This window comes from Oncorhynchus keta, chromosome 28 (genome assembly GCF_023373465.1).
Source record: "Oncorhynchus keta strain PuntledgeMale-10-30-2019 chromosome 28, Oket_V2, whole genome shotgun sequence".
In the NCBI taxonomy this organism is placed as follows: domain Eukaryota; kingdom Metazoa; phylum Chordata; class Actinopteri; order Salmoniformes; family Salmonidae; genus Oncorhynchus; species Oncorhynchus keta.
Window position 1 is genome coordinate 2802586 of NC_068448.1, and position 26406 is coordinate 2828991.

Sequence of the window (26406 nt, forward strand, 5' to 3'; positions counted from 1 at the left end):
CTCTGATCCACACCAGATACTGGCTGGGTCTCTGATCCACACCAGATACTGGCTGGGTCTCTGATCCACACCAGATACTGACTGGGTCTCTGATCCACACCAGATACTGGCTGGGTCTCTGATCCACACCAGATACTGACTTGGCTGGGTCTCCGATCCACACCAGATACTGACTTGGCTGGGTCTCCGATCCACACCAGATACTGACCTTGGCTGGGTCTCTGATCCACACCAGATACTGACTGGGTCTCTGATCCACACCAGATAGATACACCAGACTGGGTCTCTGATCCACACCAGATACTGACTGGGTCTCGATCCACACCAGATACTGGCTGGTGTTCTGATCCACACCAGATACTGGCTGGGTCTCTGATCCACACCAGATACTGGCTGATCCACACCAGATCTCCGATCCACACCAGATACTGACTGGGTCTCTGATCCACTCCAGATACTGGCTGGGTCTCTGATCCACACCAGATACTGGCTGGGTCTCCGATCCACACCAGATACTGACTGGGTCTCTGATCCACACCAGATACTGACTGGGTCTCTGATCCACACCAGATACTGACTGGGTCTCTGATCCACACCAGATACTGGCTGGGTCTCTGATCCACTCCAGATACTGGCTGGGTCTCTGATCCACACCAGATACTGGCTGGGTCTCTGATCCACTCCAGATACTGGCTGGGTCTCTGATCCACACCAGATACTGGCTGGGTCTCTGATCCACACCAGATACTGACTGGGTCTCTGATCCACACCAGATACTGACTGGGTCTCTGATCCACACCAGATACTGACTGGGTCTCTGATCCACACCAGATACTGACTGGGTCTCTGATCCACACCAGATACTGACTGGGTCTCTGATCCACACCAGATACTGACTGGGTCTCTGATCCACACCAGATACTGGCTGGGTCTCTGATCCACTCCAGATACTGACTGGGTTTCTGATCCACGACCCTTGACCTTTGAGGTATCTGTGACCAACAGATGCATATCTGTATTCCCAGTCATGTGAAATCCATAGATTAGGGCCCAATACATATATTTCAAATGACTGATTTCCTTATGAACTGTAGCATGGTGTTTTATTGTAAATAATTTAACCACGAAAGTTGTGTTTTTAAATTAAAAAAAACGTGTTTTCGAACGTCCTTTGCCCAGGGAGCGTTATTTAAAGTTAATGTTTTATTTCTTTGTTTTGTTTTTATTTCTTTGTTTCTATGTTTTGTTTCTTTGAATGTGTGTTCAAAACACGCCATGTCCGAGGTCAGTAATGCTACATTTGTCTCACCGGAGTTTAAGGTTTGTCTCCCTTCCCCTTCTCTCTCTCTCCCCACTCCTCCCCTCTTCCCCCTCTCTCTCCCCACTCCTCCCCTCTTCCCCTCTCTCTCCCCACTCCTCCCCTCTTCCCCCTCTCTCTCCCCTCTTCCCCTTCTCTCTCTCTCCCCACTCCTCCCCTTCTCTCTCTCTCCCCACTCCTCCCCTTCTCTCTCCTCCCCACTCCTCCCCTCTTCCCCCTCTCTCTCCCCTCTTCCCCATCTCTCTCCCCTCCTCTCTCTCTCTCTCCCCTCCTCCCTCTCTCTCTCCCCTCCTCCCTCTCTCTCTCCCCTCCTCCCTCTCCCCTCCTCCCTCTCTCTCTCCCCTCCTCCCTCTCTCTCTCCCTTCCTCTCTCTCTCTCTCCCTCTCTCTCTCTCTCCCTTCCTCCCTCTCTCTCTCCCCTCCTCCCTCTCTCTCTCCCCTCTTCCCCCTCTCTCTCTCCCCTCCTCCCTCTCTCTCTCCCTCTCTCTCTCTCTTCCCTCTTCCATTTCTCTCTCCCCTCTTCCATCTCTCTCTCTCTTCCCTCTTCCATTTCTCTCTCCCCTCTTCCATCTCTCTCTTCCCTCCCCTTCTCCCTCTCTCTCCCCTCCTCCCTCTCTCTCTCCCCTCCTCCCTCTCTCTCCCCTCCTCCCTCTCTCTCCCCTCTTCCATCTCTCTCCCCTCTTCCATCTCTCTCTCCCCTCTTCCATCTCTCTCTTCCCTCTTCCATCTCTCTCTTCCCTCTTCCATCTCTCTCTTCCCTCTTCCATCTCTCTCTTCCCTCTTCCATCTCTCTCTCCCCTCTTCCATCTCTCTCTTCCCTCTTCCATCTCTCTCTTCCATCTCTCTCTTCCCTCTCTCTCTTCCCCTCTTCCATCTCTCTTCCATCTCTCTCTTCCATCTCTCTCTCCCCTCTTCCATCTCTCTCTTCCCTCTTCCATCTCTCTCTTCCATCTCTCTCTTCCCTCTTCCATCTCTCTCTTCCCTATCTCTCTTCCCTCTTCCATCTCTCTCTTCCCTATCTCTCTTCCCTCTTCCATCTCTCTCTTCCATCTCTCTCTTCCCTCTTCCATCTCTCTCTTCCATCTCTCTCTTCCCTCTTCCATCTCTCTCTTCCATCTCTCTCCCCTCTTCCATCTCTCTCTTCCCTCTTCCATCTCTCTCTTCCCTCTTCCATCTCTCTCTTCCCTCTTCCATCTCTCTCTTCCCTCTTCCATCTCTCTCTCCCCTCTCTCTCTCCCCTCTTCCTTCTCTCCCCTCAGAGCCCAGACGGAGCCCACCTGACCTGGGAGCCTCCGTCGGTCACATCTGGTAAGATCATTGAGTACTCGGTGTACCTGGCCATCCAGAGCGCCCAGAGCGGGGAGCAGACCAAGCCCACCACCACCACCACCCCAGCCCAGCTGGCTTTCATGCGAGTGTTCTGTGGGCCCAACCCTTCCTGCCTGGTACAGTCGTCCAGCCTCTCCAACGCACACATAGACTACACCACCAAGCCTGCCATCATCTTCCGCATCGCAGCCCGCAACGAGAAAGGTTACGGCCCTGCCACGCAGGTCAGGTGGCTCCAAGGTGCGGAACGCTAAGCTAGCCTCTAAAGTGTTTGAATTGTGTCACTAATTCCTCATTGTGTTTTGTATTTTGTGTAGCTCTTAAGTGAATCAGAGCTCCCATTGATCTCAAAGGGATAAATACATATGAATGAAGGTTGATATTATAACCAGAGGACTCTGGTTATTTACAATGGAACAAATCCGAACTTGACTTGTGTTGACAACAACTTCATGATGCTCTTTCCTTTAAAAATAAAAAAAAAAGCTACCTTTAATCCTTGACAAGTTTTTAAAGCGTCTTTTGAGATTTTCGTTTGAATGAAAAGTGCTATAATAAAATATATTATTACAATACTATGTCGTCTCCCTGTAGAGGTAGGTAAAGATGGTGTTGCAGCTAAACCAACTGCTAAGAGACCAGGCTCCTCACCTGACATGTGAGTACCATTCATACCCCTCTCTCTCTGTTTCTCTCTCTCTCTCTCGGTCTCTCTCTCTCTCTCGGTCTCTCTCTCTCGGTCTCTCTCTCTCTCTCGGTCTCTCTCGGTCTCTCTCTCTCGGTCTCTCTCGGTCTCTCTCTCTCTCGGTCTCTCTCTCTCCCTCGGTCTCTCTCTCTCTCTCTCTCTGTTTCTCCCTCGGTCTCTCTCTCTCTCTGTCTCTCTCTGTCTCTGTCTCTCTCTCTCTCTCTCTCTCTCTCTCTGTTTCTCCCTCGGTCTCTCTCTCTCTCTCTCTCTCTCTCTCTCTCTCTCGGTCTCTCTCTCTCTCTCGGTCTCTCTCTCTCTCTCGGTCTCTCTCTCTCTCGGTCTCTCTCTCTCTCTCTCTCTCGGTCTCTCTCTCTCTCGGTCTCTCTCTCTCTCTGTCTCTCTCTCTCTCTCTCTCTGTTTCTCCCTCTCTCTCTCGGTCTCTCTCGGTCTCTCTCTCTCTCGGTCTCTCTCTCTCTCTCGGTCTCTCTCTCTGTCTCTCTCTCGGTCTCTCTCTCGGTCTCTCTCTCTCTGTCTCTCTCTCTCTCTGTCTCTCTCTCTGTCTCTCTCTCTGTCTCTCTCTCTGTCTCTCTCTCTGTCTCTCTCTCTGTCTCTCTCTCTCTCTGGTCTCTCGGTCTCTCGGTCTCTCTGTCTCTCTGTCTCTCTGTCTCTCTGTCTCTCTCTGTCTCTCTCTGTCTCTCTCTGTCTCTCTGTCTCTCTGTCTCTCTGTCTCATCTCTCTCTCTCTCTCTCTCTCTGTCTCTCTCTCTCTCTGTCTCTCTCTCTCTCTCTCGTCTATGTTCATCTGTCCCCTCGTCTATGTTCATCTGTCCCCTCGTCTATGTTCATCTGTCCCCTCGTCTATGTTCATCTGTCCCCTCGTCTATGTTCATCTGTCGCCTCGTCTATGTTCATCTGTCGCCTCGTCTATGTTCATCTGTCGCCTCGTCTATGTTCATCTGTCGCCTCGTCTATGTTCATCTGTCCCTCGTCTATGTTCATCTGTCCCCTCGTCTATGTTCATCTGTCGCCTCGTCTATGTTCATCTGTCGCCTCGTCTATGTTCATCTGTCGCCTCGTCTATGTTCATCTGTCGCCTCGTCTATGTTCATCTGTCCCCTCGTCTATGTTCATCTGTCGCCTCGTCTATGTTCATCTGTCCCCTCGTCTATGTTCATCTGTCGCCTCGTCTATGTTCATCTGTCCCCTCGTCTATGTTCATCTGTCCCCTCGTCTATGTTCATCTGTCCCCTCGTCTATGTTCATCTGTCCCCTCGTCTATGTTCATCTGTCGCCTCGTCTATGTTCATCTGTCCCCTCGTCTATGTTCATCTGTCCCCTCGTCTATGTTCATCTGTCGCCTCGTCTGTGTTCATCTGTCGCCTCGTCTATGTTCATCTGTCCCCTCGTCTATGTTCATCTGTCCCCTCGTCTGTGTTCATCTGTCGCCTCGTCTGTGTTCATCTGTCGCCTCGTCTGTGTTCATCTGTCCCCTCGTCTGTGTTCATCTGTCCCCTCGTCTGTGTTCATCTGTCCCTCGTCTGTGTTCATCTGTCGCCTCGTCTGTGTTCATGTTCATCTGTCGCCTCGTCTGTGTTCATCTGTTCATCTGTCCCTCGTCTGTGTTCATCTGTCGCCTCGTCTATGTTCATCTGTCCCCTCGTCTATGTTCATCTGTCCCCTCGTCTATGTTCATCTGTTGCCTCGTCTTGTTTCTCTCCTTTAGGAAAGCTACCGGTCCAAAGAAGGCCAGATCAGACCAGTGAAGGGAGTTTCCTTCTCCCCTTGTTGTCCATGATGACTATGACTGAACTGGATACAACACCCCTCAACCAGCTCCCACCACCAAGATCCCTCACCAACTATCTACAATATCCTCAACCTCAGCCCCACAAACCTGGACCCGGACCGGCCCACAAACCTGGACCCGGACCGGCCCACAAACCTGGACCCGGACCGGCCCACAAACCTGGACCCGGACCGTCCCACTAACCTGGACCCGCCTATGATCCGACCCACAAACCTGGACCCGTCTATGAACCGGCCCACAAATCTGGACCCAGACCGGCCCACAAACCTGGACCCAGGGACCGGCCCACAAATCTGGACCCAGACCAAGGCCCACAAATCTGGACCCAGAACCGGCCCACAAACCTGGACCCGGACCGGCCCACAAACCTGGACCCGGACCGGCCCACAAACCTGGACCCGGACCGGCCCACAAACCTGGACCCGGACCGGCCCACAAACCTGGACCCGGACCGGCCCACAAACCTGGACCCGGACCGGCCCACAAACCTGGACCCGGACCGGCCCACAAACCTGGACCCGGAACCGGCCCACAAACCTGGACCCGGACCGGCCCACAAACCTGGACCCGGACCGGCCCACAAACCTGGACCCGGAACCGGCCCACAAACCTGGACCCGGACCGGCCCACAAACCTGGACCCGGACCGGCCCACAAACCTGGACCCGGACCGGCCCACAAATCTGGACCCAGACCGGCCCACAAACCTGGACCCAGACCGCCCATCGTTCACAAAATGGCTGCCTGAAAAATCCAGCTGGAAAATAATCCCAGAGCCCTCGAGGTTGTGGTGCCACGGACACCTTGTTTCCAACCTCGTGTTCTTTATTGGTTTATTACTGATCTTCTGTTAAAACGGTTGAAAGCACACAAATTACATTTTTCTTGGCTTTTTATTTTTTTTTTTATGATTCTCGGTGAAATCATCATCAACAACAAAATAATACAACAAAACACTGTGGAGTTTTAACTGTAGTTGCTAGTTCTTTTCCTCTCTGTGTCCCACGCTTTTCTCCCTCCCGCTTTATCAACGCAAGTAATGACACAGCACGAATAGCTGTGTATGTCCGATGTCATTTGCGCGTCGGGTCGATTGGTCACATGTGTGGAAGGATCAGATGGTTGCTATGGAAGACGGTTGAAACAGAAGAACATGGCATCGTCACGTTGTCATGGGGACAAAAACAAAAACCGATGGGGAAAACAGACAGCACTTGGGGAGGACAAGAGTGTTTTTTCTCCATTGAAGGGAGTCCATCATCATCATCATCATCAACCACCGATTTAAGACTTCACATTTGTCCTGGCATCACTGTGTTCACAGGGAGTAAAAAAAAGGAACTCGAGTTTCACTCGAGTAAAGAAAAGGAGGTGTTTTTGGTGTAGGTTTAGGGAGACTACTTTAATTCTCTAGTCTGTTTCCTTTCGTTGGGAGGGTGTGTGGACACTGGCTGACTGCCAACCAGGGTGAAAAAGTACCATTTTTGTTTTACAGCCTTGATTCAACAGGTAATTTGACACTTATTATTTCAGAATTGGTCGTCTAATGAACCGATAAATAAGGACTTTTTGTTACTTGCTCTGCTGCGGAAGATGAAAGAGCAGAAACGAAAGACTGAAAGAAAAGAGGCGAGTGGATGTTTTTTTTGTTTTGTTTATACTTTCAGTAAAAAAAAAAAAATGAATTAAAGGAATTGATTTGCAGAGAGAAAAAGCTTTACTTTTCACCTGTCCTCCTCCTCGTCGTCTCAACCTGTCGATAGTCCATGGGAATGCATTTGTTGACATCTAATGGAATTTAGAAGGTTCTTTTTGTTCCAAACCTTGTTTTCTTTAGAATTCTGAGAATTAACTGGGATATTTTCTGCCCCCCCCCCCAAAATGCGGACAAACTGTTGATATTGATAACCATTCACATTACTTTTGGTGTATTTGTTGTTGTTATTATTATTATTATTATTATTATTTGCTTTACATATGTTTAGGTATGCAAGTGTGTGTGTGTGTGTAATGTGACAAATGTTTTCCATGTAGTTTTGAAACAGAGCATTTTATTTACCGAGAGGTGGGAAATGTTTCGTTATGAGGAATGATTGAATGGTGCAGCAAACAGGGTTTGAGCTCAGTTGTAAATTAGTTCCTTCCTTCACGTAGCAAGTAAAGTTTAAAAAAAATAAAATAAAATAAAAAAATAATCTCTTTTTTATATAATTATCTGTAACAAAAATGTTTTTACATGTTTGTCATCTTGGTTGCTTTATGTCTTGATATATATATAAAAAAAACCAACTAAAAAAAACACCTGGAAATGTCTTGTCTCCCTGCTCAGTAATGTCTTGTTACCAACGGTGTAAAAAGTACCTGAATCTCATACTTGGGTAAAAGTAAGGATACCTTAATAGAAAATGACTTGAGTGAAAGTCACCCAATAAAATACTACTTGAGTAAAGGTTTAAAAAGTATTTGGGTTTTAAATATACTTAAGTATTAAAAGTAAATGTATAAATCATTTTAAATTCCTTATATTATGAAAACCAGACGGCACGATGTTCTTGTTTGTTTAATTTACGGATAGCCAGGGGAACACTCCAACACTCAGACATCATTTACAGATAGCCAGGGGAACACTCCAACACTCAGACATCATTTACAGATAGCCAGGGGAACACTCCAACACTCAGACATCATTTACAGATAGCCAGGGGAACACTCCAACACTCAGACATCATTTACAGATAGCCAGGGGAACACTCAACACTCAGATATCATTTACAGATAGCCATGGGAACACTCCAACACTCAGATATCATTTACAGATAGCCAGGGGAACACTCCAACACTCAGATATCATTTACAGATAGCCAGGGGAACACTCCAGACACTCAGATATCATTTACAGATAGCCAGGGAACACTCCAACACTCAGATATCATTACAGATAGCCAGGGGAACACTCCAACACTCAGATATCATTACAGATAGCCAGGGGAACACTCCAACACTCAGACATCATTTACAGATAGCCAGGGGAAACACTCAGACATCATTTACAGATAGCCAGGGAACACTCCACTCAGACATCATTTACAGATAGCCATGGGAACACTCCAACACTCAGACATCATTTACAGATAGCCAGGGGAACACTCAACACTCAGATATCATTTACAGATAGCCAGGGGAACACTCCAACACTCAGATATCATTTACAGATAGCCAGGGAACACTCCATCACTCAGATATCATTTACAGATAGCCAGGGGAACACCAACAGACATCATTTACAGATAGCCAGGGGAACACTCAGACATCATTTACAGATAGCCAGGGGAACACTCCAACACTCAGATCATTTACAGATAGCCAGGGGGAACACTCAGACATCATTTACAGATCAGACATCAGACATTTACAGATAGCCAGGGGAACACTCCAACACTCAGACATCATTTACAGATAGCCAGGGAACACTCCAACACTCAGACATCATTTACTCCAACACTCAGACATCATTTACAGATGGCCAGGGGAACACTCCAACACTCAGACATCATTACAGATAGCCAGGGGAACACTCCAACACTCAGACATCATTTACAGATGGCCAGGGGAACACTCCAACACTCAGACATCATTACAGATAGCCAGGGAACACTCCAACACTCAGACATCATTTACATATAGCCAGGGAACACTCAGACATCATTTACAGATAGCCAGGGGAACACTCAACACTCAGACATCATTTACAGATAGCCAGGGAACACGCAGACATCATTTACAGATAGCCAGGGAACACTCCAACACTCAGACATCATTTACAGATAGCCAGGGGAACACTCAACACTCAGACATCATTTACAGATAGCCACGGGAACACGCAGACATCATTTACAGATAGCCAGGGGAACACTCCAACACTCAGACATCATTTACAGATAGCCAGTGGAACACTCCAACACTCAGACATCATTACAGATAGCCAGGGGGAACTCCAGATAGGGAACACGCAGACATCATTTACAGATGGCCAGGGAACATGACCAACACTCAGACATCATTTACAGATAGCCAGGGGACACTCTAACATCATTTACAGATAGCCAGGGTACACTCCATCACTCAGACATCATTTACAGATAGCCTGAGAACCTCCAACACTCAGACATCATTTACAAATAACAGGGATGTGTGTTTAGTGAGTCCTCCAGATCAGAGGCAGTAGATGACCAGGGATGTTCTCTGTTTAGTGAGTCCTCCAGATCAGAGGCAGTAGGGATGACCAGGGATGTTCTCTGTTTAGTGAGTCCTCCAGATCAGATCAGAGGCTCCAGATAGGGATGACCAGGGATGTTCTCTGTTTAGTGAGTCCTCCAGATCAGAGGCAGTAGGGATGACCAGGGATGTTCTCTGTTTAGTGAGTCCTCCAGATCAGAGGCAGTAGGGATGACCAGGGATGTTCTCTGTTTAGTGAGTCCTCCAGATCAGAGGCAGTAGGGATGACAGTAGGGATGACCAGGGATGTTCTCTGTTTAGTGAGTCCTCCAGATCAGAGGCAGTAGGGATGACCAGGGATGTTCTCTGTTTAGTGAGTCCTCCAGATCAGAGGCAGTAGGGATGACCAGGGATGTTCTCTGTTTAGTGAGTCCTCCAGATCAGAGGCAGTAGATGACCAGGGATGTTCTCTGTTTAGTGAGTCCTCCAGATCAGAGGCAGTAGGGATGACCAGGGATGTTCTCTGTTTAGTGAGTCCTCCAGATCAGAGGCAGTAGGGACAGTAGGGATGACCAGGGATGTTCTGTTTAGTGAGTCCTCCAGATCAGAGGCAGGGTAGGGACGACCAGGGATGTTCTGTTTAGTGAGTCCTCCAGATCAGAGGCAGTAGGGATGACCAGGGATGTTCTCTGTTTAGTGAGTCCTCCAGATCAGAGGCAGTAGGGATGACCAGGGATGTTCTCTGTTTAGTGAGTCCTCCAGATCAGAGGCAGTAGGGACGACCAGGGGTTCTCTCTTTAAGTGGGTGAATTAGACAGTTTTCCTGTCCTGCAAAGCATCCAAAATGTAACAAGTACTTTTGGGTGTCGGGGAAAATGTGTTTGAGTAGATACAACCCCAGCCCCTACTGTCCAGAAACAACCCCAGCCCCTACTGTCCAGAAACAACCCCAGCCCCTACTGTCCAGAAACAACCCCAGCCCCTACTGTCCAGAAACAACCCCAGCCCCTACTGTCCAGAAACAACCTCCAGCCCCTACTGTCCAGAAACAACCCCCAGCCCCTACTGTCCAGAAGCAACCCCCAGCCCCTACTGTCCAGAAACAACCCCTAGCCCCTACTGTCCAGAAACAACCCCCAGCCCCTACTGTCCAGAAACAACCCCAGCCCCTACTGTCCAGAAACAACCCCCAGCCCCTACTGCCCAGACACAACCCTTAGCCCCTACTGTCCAGAAACAACCCCAGCCCCTACTGTCCAGAAACAACCCCCAGCCCCTACTGTCCAGAAACAACCCCCAGCCCCTACTGCCCAGACACAACCCCCAGCCCCTACTGTCCAGAAACAACCCCCAGCCCCTACTGTCCAGATACAACCCCCAGCCCCTACTGTCCAGATACAACCCCAGCCCCTACTGTCCAGATACAACCCCCAGCCCCTACTGTCCAGATACAACCCCAGCCCCTACTGTCCAGAAACAACCCCCAGCCCCTACTGTCCAGATACAACCCCCAGCCCCTACTGTCCAGAAACACCCCCAGCCCCTACTGTCCAGAAACAACCCCCAGCCCCTACTGTCCAGATACAACCCCAGCCCCTACTGTCCAGAAACAACCCCCAGCCCCTACTGTCCAGAAACAACCCCCAGCCCCTACTGTCCAGAAACAACCCCCAGCCCCTACTGTCCAGAAACAACCCCGAGCCCCTACTGTCCAGAAACAACCCCTAGCCCCTACTGTCCAGAAACAACCCCTAGCCCCTACTGTCCAGAAACAACCCCTAGCCCCTACTGTCCAGAAACACCCCCAGCCCCTACTGTCCAGAAACACCCCCAGCCCCTACTGTCCAGAAACAACCCCAGCCCCTACTGTCCAGACACAACCCCTAGCCCCTACTGTCCAGAAACAACCCCCAGACCCTACTGTCCAGAAACAACCCCCAGACCCTACTGTCCAGAAACAAGCCCCAGCCCCTACTGTCCAGAAACAAGACTCAGCCCCAATAAATTGGGGTCTATTTTTCTCCACTTCCTGTCTAACTGATGTGCCCAAAGTAAACTGCCTGTTACTCAGGCCCAGAAGCCAGGATATGCATGTAATTGGCACCATTAGATAGAAACACTTTAGAGTTTGTTGAAATGTTAAAATAATGTATGAGACTATAACGCAATTGATATGGTCGGAGAACATCCTAAGAAAAACCAACCGGAAAAACATTTTATTTTGAGAGCCCAAACAATGGAAAGCTTTGGGTCATATGCAATTCCAGCTCCCAGATTGCAATATCCTACGGCTTCCACTAGATGGCAACAGTCATTGTTCAAGGTTTCAGACTTGTTTCTTCCCAAACGAGGAAGAATTTTTAAGAGTTTTAATACTGGGAGTCACAGTTGGAAATCAGTCTGTGGGCGCGCGACGAAGAGGACGCGCGACGAAGAGGACGCGTACTTACTAATTTTACTTTTCTGTTGAACATTCTTCTTTCCGTATGAAATATTATCGTTTATTTACATTTTAAGGTACCTGAGGATTAAACAGAAACGTAGTTTGACTTGTTTTAACAAAGTTTAGCGGTAGGTTTTTGGGTTCCTTTCTCTGCATGTTGAACGAGTGGATTACTCAAATCGATGGCGCCAACTAAACTGACTTTTTGGGATTTAAAGAAGGATTTTATCTAACGAAACAACACTACATTTTATAGCTGGGACCCTTTGGATGACAAATCAGAGGAAGATTTTCGAAACGTAAGTGAATATATAATCGCTATTTGTGATTTTATGAAGGCTGTGCTGGGTGAAAAATATTTTGATGTGGGGGCGCCGTCCTCAAACAATCGCATGTCATGCTTTCGCTGTAAAGCCCATTGTAAATCGGACAGTGCAGTTAGATTAACAAGACTTTAAGCTTTTAACCGATATGACACTTGTATGATTATTTGAATTGCGCGCCCTCCAATTTCACCAGATGTTGGCGACAGGTGCCCCACTGACGAGACGCCTAAGCACTTAGTTAAGGGGTCCTTATTACAGTGTAATTACTCTAACAAGTATTGTAGTTAATTGTAATAATAGTTACACTGTAACAACAAGTAGTTACACTGTAACAGTGTAACTCATAGTTACACTGTAATAACAACATGGAACTGGTGGTAATTGCTGTACGTAATTACAGAGGTGTGACAACAAATGGCTTGTTTCCGTGCTTGTTACAAGTGTCCACTACATTCACCAATATAGTGTTTAGTTTCTTCTGCACTGTATCCGATTCAGTAATAACTGTCACAAGGTTGCAATCTCATGCGGACAGATGCGCTGGGTGTTTGAGATTACAAAGATTAGAGGAGGCTCTAATTACCTACATGAATGCGTACTTGTTAAAATCTCCACTCAATGGTGTTGCTCGCACTGGCCTCCAACTGGGTTACCTTGGTTTATAGAAGCAGACCTCACTGACTGGGGGTCTACCATACGGGTGTCATCTCAGATTATAATAATAATTTTAAAAAATACTTATAATAAATATGTACCTTGACCAATTATGACAACCTGAACCTCCTTGCCATCCAAATTAAAGGATAAATCCATAAGTACACCACAGAGTACAATGTAATTACTAGGTTAAGCTAGTTAAAATGAAGTGTATCTTGAGGGGTACTTAGTTGTAATTAATGTGTACTTATACAGTACATTACCCATCCTGACAACCTGGCGCTAAATTTAGAAGCTTCTGGAAGCACCATCCACGCAAGAAAATAAACACACCACAGACTACATGTAAATGTGAGTATAAGTACAATGTAATTAATAGGTGTTACACAGAATTTAGTTTAGTTAAAATGATTGTATTTCTATGTAATGTATTTCTATGTAATTACTTATTACTCATTACCAAGTGAAAATACCTACAAAAAAATATTAATGTATACCTTATATTTCTCACAAAATATTTTTTATTCTTAATGAACTGATTTATTAATTATATTAATTATATTAAACAAAGATATAGGCCAAGTCAATAACATGAATCTGTAGCCTACAGCTAGAGTAACTCTGAATGATCGGCTATGAGAAGCCAACTGACATTTACTCCTGAGGTGCTGACCTGTTGCACCCTCGACAACCACTGCGATTATTATAATCTGACCCTGCTGGTCACCTATGAACTTTTGAACATCATGGCCATGTACTGCTGAGGGGAGAACGGCTCATAATAATGGCCAAAAAGGAAGCAAATTGACAAGCATCGAACACCTGTAATCCCATGTGTTTCATATATTTGATACCATTCCACTGAGTCCACTCACTCCAGTCATTACCACGAGCCCCGTCCTCCCTAATTAAGGTGCCACCAACCTCCTGTGCTGTACGCACAATGAAATCAGTTCAAGCAAATATGTTTTCCCATCAGGTAGAAGCCAGAAGACTGATGCCGATACAACAGCGCCCCCTGTCTTCTGCAGCAGACCATTGCAGGCTGCCATTATGGTCACGTGATAACAACACTGTCGTCAATGTAAAAACCGTCACCTCGCATTTATTACTCGGGAGATAAAAACTATTCTCCACATTGATAGCTAGTTTACTGTATTACACGATGTATTAGATATACCAGAAATTTGTAGATGTTCTTACTTACGTTTTTTTATTATAAAAAGCCAGGCGTTTTAATCAACAAGAGAGTTTAGCTAACGTTAAACCTTCTGTAATTTACCATGGATCAATATAGTATTTTGGGTAGAATAGGAGAAGGAGCCCATGGCATTGTTTTCAAAGCAAAACATATCGAGGTATGAATTCAAATCTGTTTATTTGACTAGATAACTAACGTTCGATGTCTAATGTAGATAGTTAGCTCTTCTTTGGCTGGGTGGGTATAATTTTTGCAATATTCCCGAACAGGAATATATATATTTTTAAAAAACATGTAAATAACTTTGTAAACATTAAGAGTAAGCTAGTTGATGCCTAGTTATTAAATGATATACCCACCCTGTTTGGCAAGCAGACAGTCAAGTAATATAACATTTTCAAGCAGTGTCTTTACTACGTTATGCTCTTTTCTGTTGTCATTTAGACTGGAGAGACTGTGGCTCTGAAGAAAGTAGCTCTGAGAAAGTTGGAGGATGGGATCCCCAACCAAGCCCTCAGAGAGATCAAGGCTTTACAGGAGATTGAAGACAACCAATATGTGAGTTATCCCGAGCGGTCTTAGGCACTACATCTCAATGCAAGACGCGTCACTACAGTCCCCGGTTCGAATCCAGGCTGTATCACATCCGGCCGTGATTGGGAGTCCCATAGGGCGGCGCACAATTGGCCCAGCGTCATTCGGGTTTGGCCGGTGTAGGCCGTCATTATAAATAAGAATTTGTTCTTAACTGACTTGCCTAGATAAATAAAGGTTACATTTAAAATATATGTATATAATTGATATAGCCTAACCCTCAGAATGTTGCCCAAGTTTATTTTGTAATTGCACTTGTACACCCCCTCTGACGGATAACAAGCCACCGCTATCCGTGAGGTTGCACACGGCTACTCTTGAGAAACACTTTCCTTCCATCCCCATGTGTTGTAGGTGGTGAAGCTCAAGAACGTGTTTCCCCATGGTACAGGGTTCGTCCTGGTGTTTGAGTACATGCTCTCTGACCTCTCTGAGGTCATCAGGAACTCTCAGAGGCCTCTCACCGAGGCACACGTCAAAGGTTACATGATGATGCTGCTGAAAGGGGTTGCCTTCTGCCACGAGAACTCCATCATGCACAGAGTGAGACACACACACACACACACAATGTGACGTCACTCACGTCCTTATAACACACACACACACACACACAATGTGACGTCACTCACGTCCTTATAACACACACACACAATGTGACGTCACTCACGTCCTTATAACACACACGCACACATTGTGTCTGCGTGGTTCCCTGGTTATAAGCTATATCATAAGGTGTTGTGTTTTTCTCTCTCTGCAGGATCTGAAACCAGCCAACCTGCTCATCAGCTCTACAGGTCATCTGAAGATAGCAGACTTTGGCCTGGCCAGACTTTTCAACAACGACGGAGAGCATCTCTACAGCCATCAGGTGGCCACCAGGTACCCTGCATACCAAAACAAACCAGTTTGCCCCGTTCACTGCATACCATTACAAACGATTTGCCCCGTTCACTGCATACCAATACAAACCGGTTTGCCCCGTTCACTGCATACCAAAACAAACCGGTTTACCCCGTTCACTGCATACCAATACAAACCGGTTTGCCCCGTTCACTGCATACCAATACAAACCGGTTTGCCCCGTTCACTGCATACCAAAACAAACCAGTTTGCCCCGTTCACTGCATACCAATACAAACCGGTTTGCCCCGTTCACTTCATACAAATACAAACCGGTTTGCCCCGTTCACTGCATACCAATACAAACCGGTTTGCCCCGTTCACTGCATACCAATACAAACCGGTTTGCCCCGTTCACTGCATACCAATACAAACCGGTTTGCCCCGTTCACTGCATACCAATACAAACCGGTTTGCCCCGTTCACTGCATACCAAAACAAACCGGTTTGCCCCGTTCACTGCATACCAATACAAACTGGTTTGCCCCGTTCACTGCATACCAAAACAAACCGGTTTGCCCCGTTCACTTCATACCAATACAAACCGGTTTGCCCCGTTCACTGCATACCAATACAAACCGGTTTGCCCCGTTCACTGCATACCAATACAAACCGGTTTGCCCCGTTCACTGCATACCAATACAAACCGGTTTGCCCCGTTCACTTCATACCATTACAAACCGGTTTGCCCCGTTCACTGCATACCATTACAAACCGGTTTGCCCCGTTCACTTCATACCAATACAAACCGGTTTGCCCCGTTCACTGCATACCAATACAAACCGGTTTGCCCCGTTCACTTCATACCAATACAAACCGGTTTGCCCCGTTCACTGCATACCATTACAAACCGGTTTGCCCCGTTCACTGCATACCAATACAAACCGGTTTGCCCCGTTCACTGCATACCAATACAAACCGGTTTGCCCCGTTCACTGCATACCAATACAAACCGGTTTGCCCCGTTCACTGCATACCATTACAAACCGGTTTGCCCCGTTCACTGCATACCAATACAAACCGGTTTGCCCCGTTCACTGCATACCAATACAAACCGGTTTGCCCCGTTCACTGCATACCAATACAAACCGGTTTGCCCCATTCACTGCATACCAATACAAACCGGTTTGCCCCATTCACTGCATACCATTACAAACCGGTTTGCCCCGTTCACTGCATACCATTACAAACCGGTTTGCCCCGTTCACTGCATACCAATACAAACCAGTTTGCCCCGTTCACTGCAGGCTTACATGGGGCTGTGATCCTTTTTTTTTTTTTTTTTTCACTAATTGGACTTCTGACCAATAACATCAGTACTTATCACATCATTGTCTTTTTCACAGCTGATCTGATTGGTCAAAATATAAATAGGTTTAAAAATTTAAAATAAAAGATCAGAATTGGGCTGCCTGTGTAAACACGTCTCAGCTGAGGATATCATTACTTACTTACGCCACCGACGCCTCCCCTCCATCGCACTCTGTTCGGAGCAGTCTTCTCCAGCTCGTCCACCCCATGTGGGTATTAATAGGAGCCAATCATGATCACGCTCTGTATGTTTTCAGGTGGTATCGAGCACCAGAACTGCTCTATGGGGCAAGAAAATACGACGAAGGTGTAGATCTCTGGTAAGAGGATTCCGTTTCTCCTGTCGCTGATTGATTCATTTAATTGATTAATGAATCAATCAATCAAACTGATTCATTGATTTGATGCTTTCATTTGATATCGAATCCTATAATAACAGGTCCGTGATAATGTGTAAAGAGGCAGCTCAGTAAATCAGCCATTTGTTATCTACTGTATACAACAGTTTCCAGCAGATAGCGGTAATGATAAGGTGTTTCCTGTAGAGCAGATGGCAGTAATGATAAGGTGTTTCCTGTAGAGCAGATGGCGGTAATGATAAGGTGTTTCCTGTAGAGCAGATGGCGGTAATGATAAGGTGTTTCCTGTAGAGCAGATGGCAGTAATGATAAGGTGTTTCCTGTAAAGCAGATGGCAGTAATGATCAGGTGTTTCCTGTAGAGCAGATGGCAGTAATGATAAGGTGTTTCCTGTAGAGCAGATGGCAGTAATGATAAGGTGTTTCCTGTAGAGCAGATGGCAGTAATGATAAGGTGTTTCCTGTAGAGCAGATGGCAGTAATGATAAGGTGTTTCCTGTAGAGCAGATGGCAGTAATGATCAGGTGTTTCCTGTAGAGCAGATGGCAGTAATGATAAGGTGTTTCCTGTAGAGCAGATGGCAGTAATGATCAGGTGTTTCCTGTAGAGCAGATGGCAGTAATGATAAGGTGTTTCCTGTAGAGCAGATGGCGGTAATGATAAGGTGTTTCCTGTAGAGCAGATGGCAGTAATGATAAGGTGTTTCCTGTAGAGCAGATGGCAGTAATGATAAGGTGTTTCCTGTAGAGCAGATGGCGTTAATGATAAGGTGTTTCCTGTAGAGCAGATGGCGGTAATGATAAGGGGGTTTCCTGTAGAGCAGATGGCAGTAATGATAAGGTGTTTCCTGTAGAGCAGATAGCAGTAATGATAAGGTGTTTCCTGTAGAGCAGATGGCGGTAATGATAAGGTGTTTCCAGTAGAGCAGATGGCAGTAATGATAAGGTGTTTCCTGTAGAGCAGATGGCGGTAATGATAAGGTGTTTCCTGTAGAGCAGATGGCAGTAATGATCAGGTGTTTCCTGTAGAGCAGATGGCAGTAATGATAAGGTGTTTCCTGTAGAGAAGATAGCAGTAATGATCAGGTGTTTCCTGTAGAGCAGATGGCAGTAATGATAAGGTGTTTCCTGTAAAGCAGATGGCAGTAATGATCAGGTGTTTCCTGTAGAGCAGATGGCAGTAATGATAAGGTGTTTCCTGTAGAGCAGATGGCAGTAATGATAAGGTGTTTCCTGTAGAGCAGATGGCAGTAATGATAAGGTGTTTCCTGTAGAGCAGATGGCAGTAATGATAAGGTGTTTCCTGTAGAGCAGATGGCAGTAATGATAAGGTGTTTCCTGTAAAGCAGATGGCAGTAATGATCAGGTGTTTCCTGTAGAGCAGATGGCAGTAATGATAAGGTGTTTCCTGTAAAGCAGATGGCAGTAATGATAAGGTGTTTCCTGTAAAGCAGATGGCAGTAATGATAAGGGGTTTCCTGTAGAGCAGATGGCAGTAATGATCAGGTGTTTCATGTAGAGCAGATGGCAGTAATGATAAGGTGTTTCCTGTAGAGCAGATGGCAGTAATGATAAGGTGTTTCCTGTAGAGCAGATGGCAGTAATGATAAGGTGTTTCCTGTAGAGCAGATGGCAGTAATGATAAGGTGTTTCCTGTAGAGCAGATGGCGGTAATGATCAGGTGTTTCCTGTAGAGCAGATGGCAGTAATGATAAGGTGTTTCCTGTAGAGCAGATGGCGGTAATGATAAGGTGTTTCCTGTAGAGCAGATGGCAGTAATGATCAGGTGTTTCCTGTAGAGCAGATGGCAGTAAGGATAAGGTGTTTCCTGTAGAGCAGATGGCTGTGGTTTAGATGCTTAACCCCAACCTCTACTGATGTATCTAACCCCAGTCTCTACTGATGTATCTAACCCCAGTCTCTACTGATGTATCTAACCCCAGTCTCTCCTGATGTATCTAACCCCAGTCTCTACTGATGTATCTAACCCCAGTCTCTACTGATGTATCTAACCCCAGTCTCTACTGATGTATCTAACCCCAGTCTCTCCTGATGTATCTAACCCCAGTCTCTCCTGATGTATCTAACCCCGTCTCTACTGATGTATCTAACCCCAGTCTCTCCTGATGTATCTAACCCCAGTCTCTCCTGATGTATCTAACCCCAGTCTCTACTGATGTATCTAACCCCAGTCTCTACTGATGTATCTAACCCCAGTCTCTCCTGATGTATCTAACCCCAGTCTCTCCTGATGTATCTAACCCCAGTCTCCCTCATGTATCTAACCCCAGTCTCTCCTGATGTATCTAACCCCAGTCTCTACTGATGTATCTAACCCCAGTCTCTACTGATGTATCTAACCCCAGTCTCTCCTGATGTATCTAACCCCAGTCTCTCCTGATGTATCTAACCCCAGTCTCTCCTGATGTATTTAACCCCAGTCTCTCCTGATGTATCTAACCCCAGTCTCTCCTGATGTATCTAACCCCAGTCTCTCCTGTCCACAGGGCAGTGGGATGTATCTAACCCCAGTCTCTACTGATGTATCTAACCCCAGTCTCTCCTGATGTATCTAACCCCAGTCTCTCCTGATGTATCTAACCCCAGTCTCTCCTGATGTATCTAACCCCAGTCTCTCCTGATGTATCTAACCCCAGTCTCTCCTGATGTATCTAACCCCAGTCTCTCCTGATGTATCTAACCCCAGTCTCTCCTGATGTATCTAACCCCAGTCTCTCCTGATGTATCTAACCCCAGTCTCCCCTCATGTATCTAACCCCAGTCTCTCCTGATGTATCTAACCCCAGTCTCTCCTGATGTATCTAACCCCAGTCTCTCCTGATGTATCTAACCCCAGTCTCTCCTGTCCACAGGGCAGTGGGATGTATCTAACCCCAGTCTCTGCTGATGTATCTAACCCCAGTCTCTCCTGTCCACAGGGCAGTGGGATGTATCTAACCCCAGTCTCTCCTGATGTATCTAACCCCAGTCTCTCCTGATGTATCTAACCCCAACCTCTACTGATGTATCTAACCCCAGTCTCTCCTGATGTATTTAACCCCAGTCTCTCCTGATGTATCTAACCCCAGTCTCTACTGATGTATCTAACCCCAGTCTCTCCTGATGTATCTAACCCCAGTCTCTACTGATGTATCTAACCCCAGTCTCTCCTGATGTATCTAACCCCAGTCTCTCCTGATGTATCTAACCCCAGTCTCTCCTGATGTATCTAACCCCAGTCTCTACTGATGTATCTAACCCCAGTCTCTCCTGATGTATCTAACCCCAGTCTCTCCTGATGTATCTAACCCCAGTCTCTACTGATGTATCTAACCCCAGTCTCTCCTGATGTATCTAACCCCAGTCTCTCCTGATGTATCTAACCCCAGTCTCTCCTGATGTATCTAACCCCAGTCTCTCCTGATGTATCTAACCCCAGTCTCTCCTGATGTATCTAACCCCAGTCTCTCCTGATGTATCTAACCCCAGTCTCTACTGATGTATCTAACCCCAGTCTCTCCTGATGTATCTAACCCCAGTCTCTCCTGATGTATCTAACCCCAGTCTCTACTGATGTATCTAACCCCAGTCTCTACTGATGTATCTAACCCCAGTCTCTCCTGATGTATCTAACCCCAGTCTCTCCTGATGTATCTAACCCCAGTCTCTCCTGATGTATCTAACCCCAGTCTCTCCTGATGTATCTAACCCCAGTCTCTCCTGAAGTATCTAACCCCAGTCTCTCCTGATGTATCTAACCCCAGTCTCTACTGATGTATCTAACCCCAGTCTCTCCTGAAGTATCTAACCCCAGTCTCTCCTGATGTATCTAACCCCAGTCTCTACTGATGTATCTAACCCCAGTCTCTCCTGATGTATCTAACCCCAGTCTCTCCTGATGTATCTAACCCCAGTCTCTCCTGATGTATCTAACCCCAGTCTCTCCTGATGTATCTAACCCCAGTCTCTACTGATGTATCTAACCCCAGTCTCTCCTGATGTATCTAACCCCAGTCTCTCCTGATGTATCTAACCCCAGTCTCTCCTGATGTATCTAACCCCAGTCTCTCCTGATGTATCTAACCCCAGTCTCTCCTGATGTATCTAACCCCAGTCTCTCCTGATGTATCTAACCCCAGTCTCTCCTGATGTATCTAACCCCAGTCTCTCCTGTCCACAGGGCAGTGGGATGTATCTAACCCCAGTCTCTCCTGTCCACAGGGCAGTGGGATGTATCTTTGGGGAACTTCTGAATAACTCCCCTCTGTTCCCTGGAGAGAATGACATAGAACAGTTGTGCTGTGTCCTCCGAGTCCTGGGGACACCTAACCAGCGCATGTGGCCGGTGAGACTGCTCTCTGTCCATCTGTCCATCTGCTCTCTGTCCATCTGCTCTCTGTCCATCTGCTCCCTGTCCATCTGCTCTCTGTCCATCTGCTCTCTGTCCATCTGCTCTCTGTCCATCTGCTCTCTGTTCATCTGCTCTCTGTCCATCTGCTCTCTGTCCATCTGCTCTCTGTCCATCTGCTCTCTGTCCATCTGCTCTCTGTCCATCTGCTCCATCTGCTCTCTGTCCATCTGCTCTCTGTCCATCTGCTCTCTGTCCATCTGCTCTCTGTCCATCTGCTCTCTGTCCATCTGCTCTCTGTCCATCTGCTCTCTGTCCATCTGCTCTCTGTCCATCTGCTCTCTGTTCATCTGCTCTCTGTCCATCTGCTCTCTGTCCATCTGTCCATCTGCTCTCTGTCCATCTGTCCATCTGCTCTCTGTCCATCTGCTCTTTGTCCATCTGCTCTCTGTCCATCTGTCCATCTGCTCTCTGTCCACCTGTCCATCTGCTCTCTGTCCATCTGCTCTCTGTCCACCTGTCCATCTGCTCTCTGTCCATCTGTCCATCTGCTCTCTGTCCATCTCTCCATACACACAGTTTGAGGGATATTCTACTGTATATTAGGTAGCATGGGTGGGAAAAGTACCCAATTGTCCAACTGTAGTAAATGTAACGATGCCTTCATAGAGAATGACTGAAGGAAAAGGAAAAGTGAACCGGTAAAATACTACTTGAGTAAAAGTCTAAAAGTATTTGGTTTTAAATATATTTAAGTATCAAAAGTACATGGAATTGCTAAAATATACTTAAGTATTCATAATTTCAAATTCCTTATATTATGCAAACCAGCCAATGTTTATTTAAAAAAACACAACTATTTTTTTATTTTTAATTTACAGATAGCCAGGGGAACACTCCAACACTCAGACATCATTTACAGATAGCCAGGGGAACACTCCAATACTCAGATATCATTTGCAGATAGCCAGGGGAACACTCCAACACTCAGATATCATTTGCAGATAGCCAGGGGAACACTCCAATACTCAGATATCATTTGCAGATAGCCAGGGGAACACTCCAACACTCAGATATCATTTGCAGATAGCCAGGGGAACACTCCAATACTCAGATATCATTTGCAGATAGCCAGGGAACACTCCAACACTCAGATATCATTTGCAGATAGCCAGGGGAACACTCCAACACTCAGCTATCATTTGCAGATAGCCAGGGGAACACTCCAACACTCAGATATCATTTGCAGATAGCCAGGGGAACACTCCAATACTCAGATATCATTTGCAGATAGCCAGGGGAACACTCCAACACTCAGACATCATTTACAGATAGCCAGGGGAACACTCCAACACTCAGCTATCATTTGCAGATAGCCAGGAGAACACTCCAACACTCAGACATAATTTACAAACAAAGCATTTGTGTTTAGTGAGTCCTCCAGATCAGAGGCAGTAGGGATGACCAGGGATGTTCTCTGTTTAGTGAGTCCTCCAGATCAGAGGCAGTAGGGATGACCAGGGATGTTCTCTGTTTAGTGAGTCCTCCAGATCAGAGGCAGTAGGGATGACCAGGGATGTTCCCTGTTTAGTGAGTCCTCCAGATCAGAGGCAGTAGGGATGACCAGGGATGTTCTCTGTTTAGTGAGTCCTCCAGATCAGAGGCAGTAGGGATGACCAGGGATGTTCTCTGTTTAGTGAGTCCTCCAGATCAGAGGCAGTAGGGATGACCAGGGATGTTCTCTGTTTAGTGAGTCCTCCAGATCAGAGGCAGTAGGGATGACCAGGGATGTTCTCTGTTTAGTGAGTCCTCCAGATCAGAGGCAGTAGGGAGGACCAGGGATGTTCTCTGTTTAGTGAGTCCTCCAGATCAGAGGCAGTAGGGATGACCAGGGATGTTCTCTGTTTAGTGAGTCCTCCAGATCAGAGGCAGTAGGGAGGACCAGGGATGTTCTCTGTTTAGTGAGTCCTCCAGATCAGAGGCAGTAGGGATGACCAGGGATGTTCTCTGTTTAGTGAGTCCTCCAGATCAGAGGCAGTAGATGACCAGGGATGTTCTCTGTTTAGTGAGTCCTCCAGATCAGAGGCAGTAGGGATGACCAGGGATGTTCTCTGTTTAGTGAGTCCTCCAGATCAGAGGCAGTAGATGACCAGGGATGTTCTCTGTTTAGTGAGTCCTCCAGATCAGAGGCAGTAGGGATGACCAGGGATGTTCTCTGTTTAGTGAGTCCTCCAGATCAGAGGCAGTAGGGATGACCAGGGATGTTCTCTGTTTAGTGAGTCCTCCAGATCAGAGACAGTAGAGATGACCAGGGATGTTCTCTGTTTAGTGAGTCCTCCAGATCAGAGGCAGTAGGGATGACCAGGGATGTTCTCTGTTTAGTGAGTCCTCCAGATCAGAGGCAGTAGGGATGACCAGGGATGTTCTCTGTTTAGTGAGTCCACCAGATCAGAATACCTGACCACTGTGACTGACCCTAAATGAAGGAAAGCTTTGACTAGTGTTAGGTTCTAATTTTTCCAGAGTAAAAAACTCACGGACACTAGAGAAGCTTAACCAAGTTCAATTCTTCCCAGCTGTAATTCAGACAACCAAGACATTTCTTACCATCACAGGTATATACAGTGGGGCAAACAAGTATTTAGTCAGCCACCAATTGTGCAAGTTCTCCCACTTTAAAAGATGAGAGGACTGTAATTTTCATCATAGGTCCACTTCAACTATGACAGACAAAATGAGACAGAAAAAATCCAGAAAATCACATTGTAGGATTTTTAATGAATTTATTTGCAAATGATTGTCTCTCTCTCTGTCTCTCTTTCTGTCTCTCTCTGTCTCGCTCTGTCTCTCTCTCTCTCTGTCTCTGCAGGAGATCACAGAGCTACCTGACTACAATAAGATCACTTTTAAGGAGAACCCTGCCATCCCTCTTGAGGAGATAGTACCTGATACCTCACCTCAGGCTGTGGACCTGCTCAACAAGTTCCTGGTCTACCCCTCTAAACAGAGGATCAGCGCCAGACAGGTCAGAAACGGTTCTAGAATAACAGAATAGAACCTCTGAACTGTTCTAGAATAACAGAATAGAAACTCTGAACGGTTCTAGAATAACAGAATAGAACCTCTAATACGTTGTATAGAAGGGAAGCGTTTTGTTTGCATTGATTGATAAGAACACCTCTGCTTCAAACTGGTTATCGTCCTCAACTGTCTGCCAGCCCATTATGATAGTTGAAAGACAAGATGAGAGCCTGGTTCCAGATCTGTTTGTGCTGTCTTGCCAAACTCCTGTAGTCCATGTCTAGTGCCACAGATCTGGGACGGCCAGGCTAGGAATGAAAGGTTGAAACAGAAGTTCAGTTTGTCTCACACACACCTCTCTCTCTCTCTCTCTCTCTCTCTCTCTCTCTCTCTCTCTCTCTCTCTCTCTCTCTCTGTCTCTCTCTCTCTGTCGGTCTCTCTCTCTCTCTCTCAGGCCCTGCTCCATCCCTATTTGTTCTCTGAGCCGCTGCCGGCCCACCACTCGGAGCTGCCTATCCCCCAGCACGGAGGAAAACATTCCCGTCAGCGACTCCAGCCTCCTGTCGAATTCTCTGTAGATCTGCCCCTCTCAGAGAGCCTGGTGGACCCTGCTTTGGTCCAGGGACATGCCTGGTGTCTATGATTGACTGGCCCCCAATGCTTTTCATAGCCTGGTTGAGAGTAGCACTTAGGCTGGTTTAATCAGGTTTTTATGTTTGACTGTCAGAGCCTGGTGGACCCTGCACGGGTACACGGTGTGTATGACTGTTCTTCATGTTCATCCCAGACTGCTTAAACCAGGGGTGTATTCACTAAGAAAACCAACCGGGACCAAACGGAACCGAACGGGACCGAACGGAACCAAACGGGACCAAAGGGGACCAAACGGAACCGAACGGGACCGAACGGAACCAAACGGGACCGAACGGGACCGAACGGAACCAAACGGGACCAAAGGGGACCAAACGGGACCGAACGGGACCGAACGGGACCGAACGGGACCGAACGGAACCAAACGGAACCGAACGGAACCAAACGGGACCGAACGGAACCAAACGGAACCAAACGGAATTTGTCCAATAGAAAACACTTGTTCTCGTTGCAAATCGTTTTCCAAAACTGTTTTTACACACAACGGTGTGTGACTAATGAATACATCCCAGAATGTAGCCTGGTGGATCCTGCTCTGGTCTAAGGACACGCCTATGACCCATTGTTCTTCCTCGTTTTGAGTCATCCATCCTAGCCCGAGTCCAGATCTGTTTGTGCTGTCTTGCCATCTCCATTTGCTGTCATTGTTATGGAAGTTGGGAGTTGGCAAGACCGCACAAACAGATCAGGAACTCAGGCTATGTTAACTGCACCATAGAATATTGATATTGGTATGTAGATAATGCATGGCTGTGATGTAGAAAGCCATGTCATTTTCTTAATTTGTGCGTTTGTTATTCTGCAGGTTTCAGTTGTGTGTGTGTGTATGTGTGACAGTATGGACAGCCTAGCTGACTCATGGTGCTCATTGTCGTAGCGTTGACTGTCATTAAATATGAAGACTATACATTATCAAATCAATTCTCTGTGTGTCATTTAATCACGCGATTAAACTAATCGTGTAACTTTAATTAACTAGGAAGTCGGGGCACCACGGGAAAATGTTTAAAGAGTTTCTATTTTCTGAATGAACTCTTCAGATATTTTCATATCTTATCGATTACAGTCACTTATTCATGCATTATCACCTCATTCAGTCATATTTTGAATGTCGCAAACCATTGGATGTCTGCACGAACCCTCTCATAGAACATGAATCAGTGATATATAAATTGGCTTCATTATTTATTTACTAACTAACTTAATCAATCACAGAGTTACAGAAACACACACACACACACACACA

At 46.6% G+C, this 26406-nt stretch overlaps 3 protein-coding genes across 52 annotated transcripts in view; 2 read left to right on the forward strand and 1 right to left on the reverse strand.

Moving 5' to 3' along the window:
- LOC118360489 (host cell factor 1-like) overlaps positions 1-5316 on the forward strand; it is an 80102-nt gene extending 74786 nt beyond the window's left edge. Inside the window, 3 exon segments of the mRNA XM_052484400.1 lie at positions 2577-2886; positions 3241-3304; positions 5054-5316. Of these exon segments, the coding sequence (XP_052340360.1) occupies positions 2577-2886; positions 3241-3304; positions 5054-5093 (414 nt within the window). The 3' untranslated portion in view covers positions 5094-5316.
- On the reverse strand, positions 5075-5960 carry LOC127913090 (uncharacterized). Of its 50 annotated transcripts, none has more exons than XM_052484424.1 (4): positions 5796-5931; positions 5675-5747; positions 5530-5625; positions 5075-5224 (listed from the first exon to the last, which is right to left on the reverse strand). In XM_052484424.1, the coding sequence occupies exons 1-4, from the start codon at positions 5860-5862 to the stop codon at positions 5194-5196; spliced, it is 267 nt and encodes an 88-aa protein (XP_052340384.1). In that variant the 5' UTR covers positions 5863-5931; the 3' UTR covers positions 5075-5193. The 50 variants fall into 50 exon arrangements, 25 of the variants coding, with proteins under 25 accessions (XP_052340384.1, XP_052340381.1, XP_052340379.1 ...); XM_052484421.1 differs by having other exon boundaries at positions 5506-5625; XM_052484425.1 differs by having other exon boundaries at positions 5099-5248; positions 5482-5553.
- Positions 5961-13821: 7861 nt separating this feature from the next.
- Positions 13822-26077, forward strand: cdk20 (cyclin-dependent kinase 20). The gene is made up of 8 exons (XM_052484430.1): positions 13822-14135; positions 14423-14536; positions 14927-15115; positions 15330-15451; positions 17041-17103; positions 21362-21485; positions 24358-24513; positions 24964-26077. The coding sequence occupies exons 1-8, from the start codon at positions 14061-14063 to the stop codon at positions 25150-25152; spliced, it is 1032 nt and encodes a 343-aa protein (XP_052340390.1). The 5' UTR covers positions 13822-14060; the 3' UTR covers positions 25153-26077.
- The last annotated feature ends 329 nt before the right edge of the window (positions 26078-26406 follow it).